Consider the following 10,176-nt stretch of genomic DNA (forward strand, 5'->3'; position numbering starts at 1 on the left):
GTTACGAGGGAGATCCACATTCTTGTTTGCAGGAGAAACGTACCATCGGTTTTGACCTGTGTTGACAATACGAAAGTTAAAAACGACGCTGGCCTGACCCTTTAACAGGCCAAAACTTACAGGCCCAAACTTTTTTTAATTGTTTATTCAACAGATACTTTCCCCTGAGGACAAGGATGATTTACACTGTTGAACAAAGAGCGTTTTGTAGGAATATTATGTCTGCTTCCTCGAAACAGGAGGATCCTCACTTGGTAGCAAAAGCCATCAGTCCTCCCACAGGCTAAAGATGCTGGGCGAGGCTGTGACCTCACAACTAGAGGTAAAGTTGACCCACCACATGGAATGTTGCACAGTAGCTGGCAATTTGAAAGCGCACAATTTGAAGTCTACTTTCAAGTGATTTTCCAAATAGTCTTGTGTGTTCTTTGCGGTGGAGTCACAGTTTCCTCAAAAAGACTTGGCCAACCGGACTGATTGTGGTTTCTTCTAATCTCAACATTAGGAAAATAAACAGCCATACTCATTAATAGACATCTGTTAATAGTAAGCCCACACCTTATTACATAGACATAACAGCAACTTGTGGAAAAACAGCTTCTCCCCCCCGCCACAGTCTGTTGCCGATGTTGCGCCATGATTCCCTGCCCGTCCCAGCGCTGACGCCTCAATGCCCTCCATACACCAGCGGCGATTTGCCTTTTGTCACCAAGAACGCATGAGACGCCACCTAAATCCCCTTCCTGTAACCAAGGCCACGAACCACCATTGTAATCAGATTCCAGCCACATTCCAGTGCTTTTTGCAACAATGAGATAAGGTGCTGTTTTTTTCACCTCTCTCTGCCCCTGAGCGACCATGTGCTCATCGGAGAATATGTTTAAAGACACAACGTAGCATGCGACTGTGTTCTGGAATGTTGTTGAGTTCTTTTGCACTTTGGAGGGAATATGAGCTTTATAGATGTTGGGCTAACATCAGAGCTAAGCCAATGTGTAGACAGAACCAACCACCAAAACCAATTATGCAAGTTAGGTAAAGCCCCCCTACACCCATCTAAAACATGGGATATATTGGATATGGCACAAAAAGAAACTCACAAATACTATAAAACTACATACAGAATGAGAAACTTATTTTTTCTGTGTATGTGGATTACTTTATTATTTATAGGTTCCTCATTCTGGTTAAATAAATAAATAAATAATAATTATTATTATTATTATTATTAATAATAATAATAATAATAATATTACTATTATTATTATCATCATCAACAACAACAACACCTATTGTTATTATTAAACCAATCTTATGTTGTATGTATATGTACATTGTCACCTTCAACGATGGCATTTCAAAATTTTGAAAATAAGCAAGTCCTTTTCCTGGTCAGTTGGCCTCCCTTCCCCCAGTGAGTAATGCTACAGCCCCTGCTCCATTTATCCAGATGGTATGGACCAAGGCTGGGAAAAATAAATGGAAGAAAAAGAGACTGATAGATATATCTATATCTATATGACTGGTGGTACTAATGGTTCTCACAGTAGAATTATTGAACTATAGTGAAGTCTACTTCGGTGGTACATGGTTCTTCTCACCCACAAATGATGAGCAGGTGGTCAGATAAGTCCTAAGCACAAACACAGTACTCTGTCCCCCAAAAAAGGAAATTGGTGACTCCTTATTTGATGCAACTCAATCTAAATTAAATATGTATGTTTTTTTTTTAATTTACAATAAAGCCTTCACTGTGAGATTTTGACTTTGATAGCCATCGTGCTGGGTAATAACCCGATCCGTGTGGAGGAAGGTCAATATTTGAATAAAGGAATCAAGTTCAAAATACAGGCAGAATATTCCCGTCCTCTGATCAGCCAATACCATGACCACTACAACATTACTTAATGGTCAGGCTACTTACAATTTCAATACTGAGGCAAAATATAGAACAACAACAAAAACCTCAAAAATGAATGTAAAACCATACAACTGCACCAGCAAAGGCAGGAGCATCTTGACTTAGAGCTACAATGTTCAAATGCGATTCCTTTGCTCGGGGATTTACAAATGACCCGCGTCATTTCAATTACGTCTTTAGGCACAACAGAGTCCACTGCGAAGAACATGCAACTCTCATTGTGGCATCCCATGCTTAATTCCCCTCCGCTTCCCGGCCCGTTTCCTCTCTCTACACAGCCATATAAAGGCAGGCAACTCTTTTGCATCCTGGGTGGACAACAAGCTCCAGCACGGCGATGGAACGGCTGATGTGTGAGTCAGTCAGCCTTCACCTCCGTCCCGCAAGAACACTGAGCGAAGAAACCTCCGCAGCTCCGAAGCTGATGTTAACATTTCAAATGATGGATTAAACTAGTTCTAGAAAGGGCAAAAAAAAAAAAAAAAAAAAAAAGTACAAATTTGACTTTCCCCTTTGGTATATTAACCATCAAGGCAATTAGAAATCAGCCATAACTTCACACATGAGCCTGAGTGGTGGCATCATAACAGGGGTCACTATGTTGGGTCACAATGCAGCGCCGAGAACCATGTATGGAGCTGTTGCCACTCTTTACTGCATCGAGCGCTACTCGATTTCCAGCCTTTGCAACGTGCCAGTTTGAGCGGCACACCACCCACCCACCCACACTCCAACCCCCCGATTAACTGCCATGCATAGCCAAAAATGAGAACGTCAATGAGGCATGGGGTGGTGTTCCACTGCTGTTATTTCCGCATGCCCCCCCCCCCCCACCACCACTTAGTTAACTGTGATGTAGTGGATTCATATTTACGCTCATTTTGCGAGGTGATTACTACTGACGGCCATCGGCGGCCCGCGCTAACGCTGTGCCCCGCAGCCCCACCGCAGGAATACACCCGAACCTGTCTTTCGATCCGATTTCGCAGGGCTCCGTGGACACGGGGAACAAAAACGCCAACATCGAAAACAAAACGTCAACAATAAAACCTGACGGAAAACAGAAAAGTGTAAACGCTGCGGGTCAATAGGTGTATGCGCAGACGAGTGAAGCTAACCTGAGAAATAAAACATTTTTAAAACGCTTCACTGTCGGTTTTAAGCAGAATCATTCCCAAATCCAACATCTGGATTGAAAAAAAAATAAAAAAAATAAAGCGTAGTGCGGCTTTACGCGCCCCATCGTCGGGCGTGAAAAATAAAATTAAAAAAAAAGAATAAAACACGGGCACTCGTGTCGTAATTACGCTCAACCGCTCGGGTTTCCATCTGACCGGAACCATTATTCGGTGGACCACATTGTGCCACGGGCCTGGGCGCGGCTGCACCGCCCGCACCGCCTCCATCCGCGGCTTCTGCTCGGCGAGAAGTTTCCCCGAGCCGCGGCGCAACGCGGACATTTCGCTCGGCGAGCCCCACCCACGCGCTCCCCGGGTCGGCGGGCCCGGACCCTTACCTTCTAGGATCCAAATAAAAGTACGCTCAACAGCCGACTAACACAGCACAGTCCGACGCTTGTCCAATGGTCCCACCCTGGTCGGAGCCGCTAATGACAACTGGCCCGTGAGTGTCTTTCTCCCCTGTCACTGTGCGGCTGCCCCGCCCTCCCACGGCCCGTAGCCCCGCCCCGCGGCACGTAACCCCGCCCACCAACCAACACCGCCGCCCCTGCTACGGCTTTTGGGCTGAGCAACGCTATGCCGCGTTCCGGAACTCGGAAGATCCACGCTCCTGCCTGGGAAAAGTGCAAAGCCACGGGCGTTTATTGTAAGTCGGGGCACTAAGTCTGGATTTCGGGGGTTGGCAGACCTGACGTTTCATCAACATGGCGGCACACACCGTCAACCACATGTTTGCATGTTGTTGTTGTTGTTGTTTTTTTTTAAATTATTATTATGATTTCAAAACATTATCGAACTCCGAGCTCAACTACTCTGTGTATGTCTCTCCTGTGCGTGTGTTTGTTGAATCCACAACATTGGTCTTTGCGGCGGATCGTCCACGTTTTCCGCCGGCAACGGGACGCATTAGCCGGGAGGCGAGAGCCGCCCAGTCGAAATGAACGATTTCCGAGTCTCCGAGGAACGCGGCACGAGCGGCAACGACGGCCACCGACGGCCCAAAGCCCCGGATGAGGGCGGAGGACCTCCACGGCCCCCGGGCTGCGCGTCTGGAACGGGGGCCACTGCGTCACATAGCACCGTGGAGCAATGCACGGGGAGGGGAGCGGTGAAGTGACATGTGTGTGACACTGATTAAGTGAGACCGGTGGGATTTATACACATTACACCTACGCCTATATATGAGTATAACTGTCTAAACAGCCTCATGGGATGTCAGCTGCAAAGGCAATAGAACATTGAGACGCAGCCGTACAGCTCAGGACCTAATGGAAAATGTTGTTTCTCGTTTTCCCCAAATGTCCTCTGACATTTTAGGACGATTGAATGATCTCCATGAGAACAAAATGTACCATGTAGGAATTATTAGGACACCACAAGATGGCAGTATTTTGCAAATGAAAGAGGGGGGGGGGGTTATGTAAATAGCTGTAGAGCATCATCCTTAGTTTTGTTTTTTTTGTTTTGTCTTTTTTTTTTTTCCAGAGGTGGAAAATTCCATGTTCAGAAAAGAAAAAGTCCTGATTCCTGATTTCACTCATTACCCGGAGCTCTGGGATGTGATCATTAGCAAAAAAATTAAAATAAAAAGAAAAACCCAGACGGCTGACTCTAAACGCCGGGGAGGACTTTCTTGGGCCTGGACGTCCTGCCTCTTGTTTGTTTCCTACCTTTTCTCACCGACGGCTTCCTCTCCAGCGCCTTATCCGGGGACTTCTGAGCGGAGTCGAAGGCCGCCTTCATCTGCGCCACCTTTATGGGGTGGCCTTGCTCGGCGGGCGCGTCGAGCTTGACCTCGCACGACTTGGGACGGCCCTGCTGCTTCAGCTTCCCGTGCAGCTGGATCGTCTCTTTTATGAGTTCGGAAACGGGCCGGGGCTTGGGACCGGGCCGAGACGCGTCGCCCTCCTCCCGGTCCGGGCCGGACTTTGGATCTGTCGACGTGCTTTCTTTGCGGAGAGTCACATTTTCGGACCGCTGCTTCCCATCCTTTGCCCCATCAGTTGTAAGTCGCGGCTGGGTTCCTGTCATGGGGACCGATCTCTCGTCACTCAGTAATTGGGGGTACACCGTGGCGTCGCCGCCGGAGCATCCCGGCGGACGCTTGGCCTCCGTGATCTGGGATTCGGAAGCAGCGCTCGCTTCCTGAGGTCCACTATTATCAGGAGCGGTAGACTCCATCTCTTTGGAGGACATGCTTTTGGAGGCGTCTTTATTTGGCACCAAGTCGACCCCCTGTCGGCGCGGGACCTCCGCCGTTTTGGCGACGTGATCGGAATGCCGGAAATGAGCGCCGTGTGGATGTGCTTTGGGGAGCGCCGGCTCACTCCTGGCTCCAGTATCTCCGGCCTCCCGTGTCATCGGGTTTTGATGGTGGACAGCGCCCTTGGCGAGGTTTACATCACGGGGGTTCTCCGTTAAATCGGCGGGAGGTCGAGTCGTTCTGTTGGCGTCCTTAAGTGACGAAGCCGAGTTTGGAATCGACCGATCGATCCTCGGAGCGTCCTTTTCGTCTTTCATTTCTTCGTCCTCTGCATCCACCTCCTGTGAGTCGGGGTCTTTCTTGGCGTCCCTCCCGCCTGGAGCGTCCCCGCTGGGCTCGTCTCCTACGTCCACCTCCTTGATCTCTGACAGTCCGGGCGTTGCCTCCTTTCTGTCTCTGCTCAGCAGCTTCTCCAAAATGGATTTAGATTCACCGGAGCCCGCACTCGACGCGGAACAAAGTGATTTCTTTGAGTTTGCGTTGCACTCAGTACCACGCAAAGGTCTTTCATCGTCGTGGTCCGGAATGTAACGCGGAGATTCCGTGGCAGTACTCCCTCTTTCTGCTGTTGCAATCTCAGCATTGGTGGGTTGTGGTTTTATGGTATCATCATCTTTGGCAATCAGCTTTATCTCATCCATATATTTTCTGTCTTTAACATGTGTCTGCCCTTCCCCTATATTCTCAACACATATTCCCTCTGTTGGATTACCACAGGAAAGAGTGTTGCTCTCGGCTAATAGAGAACCACTTTCTTTACTGTTCGAAGGAGGTCGGCGTTGAACTGTGGGCACTTCCTCCATCTTGCTCAAATGGCCCACTGTATCAATATAGTGCATAACATCATCCTCTTTGTCTTCCGCTCTTGTGATTTCATCCTGGTCTTGCCGAACGGGCGAAAACAACTCAGCTGAGCCTCTACAGTGCAGATCATTATTATTCCCTGTCTGATCCGCACCGGTGCTCATCTCCCTCGGGGTTTCTCCAAAGGCAGGGCCGGACTTGTCCTCGGAAAATCCAGGTGAGAAGTTTTCCTTTCGGCTCTCCCGATGTCTTTCCGTGGCCTGGTACTCCATCTTGGTTTTTGAGGCGGTGTCGGGCTCCTCCTCACTTCTCCTCTCTCTCTTCATTTGATGGAGCTGCCTGTATGTGCTGGCCCTCTCCTCACTTCTTGAACCTCTCTTTGGATTCTGGCTATTGTCCGACTGCTGAGCAAACGGAGGAAAAGTTATCCCTCCCTCCTCCTCCTCCTCCTCCTCCTCCCCCTCCTCCCCCTCCTCCCGTCCTCCCTCCTCTCCACTTCCATCCTCTTCTCCTCCCTTTCCTGCCGCCCCTCCCTCTCCCACCTCCATTCCAGTGGAAGGACTCATGCGTTTCTGCAAATATATGTGTTTCTCAATAGAAGGTGTTGTTGGCTCCATGCCTGGGCATTCATCCAAACGCAGCCTGCCTGGCTTGCCTGAATGTTCTCTGGTAGGACCAGCCTCCTCGCTGGGCCTCTGCCCCTCAGCAGCAGCACGAGGGTCCGGGCCCTCGTCCCCATCTCCGGGGCAGGGCCCGCACTTCTTCCATCCCTCACCCGGGGCCCGCTCTCCCCCTTCCACTTTGTCCTGGATCTGTCCCATGCTTGTCTGCGGGGAGAAACACGCTGTTAACTTATTAACTAATTTGACAAAAAGGCATTTTTGTGCATTATGCACGAAAACAAACAGCGAAACGCAGGAACTGAGCAAATAAGGAACAAAAGGAACACGAAGCGGTGTAAATAAAGTCGGTCGACAAGGCCGGTAATGAACAATGAAAGAAAGGTACACTGTAAGAAATAAAATAAAATAAAAGCAATCAAAGAAAAGAAAAGGCATTTAGGGCTACGGGTGCCAAGGGTGTAAACACAATGGCAGCGTATCGATTACTGTAAAAGCGTGTGCTTTCTCCATCGTCTAGACAGCACGGCTGCCGGTGACGCTGTGAGAAGAGGTGATTGTCACAAAACAGCTTAGTCACACGTTTGCCATTTCCACGGAGCCGGTTGACGCCGAGTGCCTTATGACCGAAATGACTATCAAGTCTGCGGATTGCGCGTCCTCCTTCAATGCTCACTATTATCGGGCGACTTTTGAGAAAACAATTTAGAGTCACAAGATCTCGCTGCCCATCTCACTTGAGACCTGAGCCCTGCCTGTCGCCTGATCTCGAGGAGAGGGGAAAGAAAAAAATAAAATAAATCTCCGAACCACTCAGGGTTACATTGACCATAACATTTCACAAACCTTCTCTTTGCAGCTTCATTTAATTCACGTGGTGTTTAAATGATCCACATACTTCAACAATTCTAACAAACACATAAAACTGGAGCGACGCGTCAAAGTGCAAGTTTGAATGACATACGTCTTCCCAAAGCGATAGGTCCATGAGGTTTTTTTTTTAACATATTAAGACGCGAGGTAATACACCGAGAAATGGGTTAAAGAAGCAGGGAATATCTGTTGATTATCTCCTTGGGATAATCAGCTTTGCAGGAGATGAACCTGCTGGAAATAAGACGTTCAAAGCCAGCCGCCCTAAATTAATTCTTCCCCTTTAGAGTTTCAGAGTGGCTTAGTCGGTCCGTAAATCTTCCTTGTAAGTCTGAATTTCACTTGTAAATCTTCCACTGCCACATACATCCTACTATGTATTTTTTTCCCCCCCAATCGTACTTCCATTTGTTCATTAAGTACAGTACAAGTACAGATTGTTACAAGACAGTTCACAATTATTCCTCATTTTCTCAATGTTGATTTTCATGATTTTCTTCTCCGATACAGATTTTAAAATATGACATAATGCGGCTGCTCTAAACAAATGTAGTTGTTTGAATATGTATAATTATCAGTAGTAGAAGCACACATAGTAGGTGTATATGCTATAGTGTCATCTCTAGTTAGTTTGTCCTTAATGAAGAGCCCATATTGCAGACGTGCGACATTCCTTAAAGCTCAGTCTCGTGTCACATCGATCGTGGCGCTGACTCTACTTTGAACCCGCTTTTTTCCAAATGCATTAACCCTGGCGCGAAGAGACGACCAAGCGGAGTGAATGAGGATGCGTATCGGAAGTGTTTCCTGTTGATGTCTCCACGCTCCTCTGGAATACGACGTGTCTTATCATCTGACAGTGTTTAACACTCGGCAGAGCTGCGGTCCCCGCCAAGCGAGCTCGCATCGCCCACCGAGCACAACGCCCGAGCTGTGTGTGGGTGGGGAGCGCATGCAGACGTATTTTAATAGGGCAGACGATATGTCTGTACAGTAAATATGGTTGATCTTTAATGATATCGTCCGAGCGACGTGATCCTGAGTCATCGCATCATGTGGACCCTCACCACCGTCGGGCGCTCACACTGGGATCACTCCTCAGCACGCTCCCGAGTCCCCGTAACCTCCATCTGTACAATGGTCAATGCGAGGTGAGGACCCCCCATCCCCGAAGGCGCTGGATCCCTCTCTACAACCGGCCCATTATCCTGCATCCTCCTCCCCGGGGCCCCCGGGGCCGATCACTTGATCTTCATGTGTTCAGCTGCCGCAACATACTCAGACTTAAAGGAATTCAAACAAACAAACCCAGAGTCTCGGGAAGAGCATTTTGTCTTCGGCGTCCGGGGGAATGTTTAACGTACCCGCGCCTCCATATCCGTGTGCCCGGGGGCTGTTCAAGCAACGAAGTTTGGCCGAGGCCTCGCTTAAGACTGCGAAATACTGTGTAAACCACGTATGATATTGATCGATTAAAAAAAACAAAACAACCCCAACCCAAAACAGGTCCCTCTCGCTGGACACTCACCAGTTAGACGTGGACGAGTCGATAGCACTTCTTGGACTGACAGACGGCTCTTTGTTGGAGGTTTGGTAATTTTCAGTCCTCCCTTAACTGCACAGGCATTGGGAGACTCATGTCCAGGCCATGTGATGTCACACCCCATTTGACTACAGTCACAAAAGCTGGACATGGGATTTAGTTTTGAGAAATGCCAAAATCAAAAACACCTTGATATTTTGCTCATGTCTACCAGGTCACATGGAGTTTGTGCTTGAAATTCCATGGCGTGAGAGGATTCTTTCTAAGTTGACGCTACGTCCACTCTAAGCTGAAGAGAGGGGATATACAGTACTTGGGGTTGTATTAACTATGACCAGTTCAGATGAGGACACTGGACGTGTTTGTTTCGTTCTTGTTCTGAACCCCACAGTAAGTCCGCTTTTGCCTACACACGTCTGTTTTAAGACATAAAACACAAAACGAAAGGAGTGCCTGATGAGTGTAAACGATGTGGAGGGCGGTAAAACTGAAGAAACATTTAACAGCCCAGGTCCACATAAACTGTGCGGGGAAAAAAAAACAAAAAAAAAACAACCCTGAAAAATAGCTGAGAATCTTCTGTTTTTCCTTTTGTCTCTATGGCAACCCCCATAACAGGATACATGCTCAGATAATAAAACAAAGGCAGAGGTATGGGAAGCGAGAATTCACCAGCAGCATGGGCAGAAGGACGGGAAGAGAGAGCCCATGTTATACACAGTGTATAACATGACGGCTGCTGTGCTGAAAGACGGTCACCTTCCAGTCCTTCTATTTCTGCCGCTGTTGGACGGGCCACGCTATTTGATTAACAAGCAATTTCAGTCCGGTTAAAAAAAAACATCTTACACAGAGAATCATGTGAGCCGATTACTGAGTTGCTATTTCCATTTCCATCTCAGCTGTCGATTTGATGCACATGACAAAATATGAGCTATAAAACAGTATTTATTTAAGTCAGTTCACATTTC

The 10,176-nt window shown here is 48.0% G+C and overlaps 1 protein-coding gene across 2 annotated transcripts in view; it reads right to left on the reverse strand.

Moving 5' to 3' along the window:
* The window catches only part of coro1ca (coronin, actin binding protein, 1Ca), a 40,988-nt gene extending 36,098 nt beyond the window's left edge, over nucleotides 1–4,890 (reverse strand). Inside the window, exon 1 of one of the 2 annotated variants that reach the window (XM_080003559.1) lies at nucleotides 4,773–4,890. In XM_080003559.1, the coding sequence (XP_079859685.1) occupies nucleotides 4,773–4,845 (73 nt within the window). In that variant the 5' untranslated portion in view covers nucleotides 4,846–4,890. Of the gene's footprint in view, nucleotides 1–3,437; nucleotides 3,540–4,772 lie in introns of those variants that run through there. The other variant, XM_080003560.1, reaches the window with a different exon arrangement.
* Nucleotides 4,891–10,176: the final 5,286 nt, after the last annotated feature.

The sequence above is a fragment of the Zeus faber genome (assembly GCF_960531495.2).
Source record: "Zeus faber genome assembly, chromosome: 7".
NCBI lineage: Eukaryota > Metazoa > Chordata > Actinopteri > Zeiformes > Zeidae > Zeus > Zeus faber.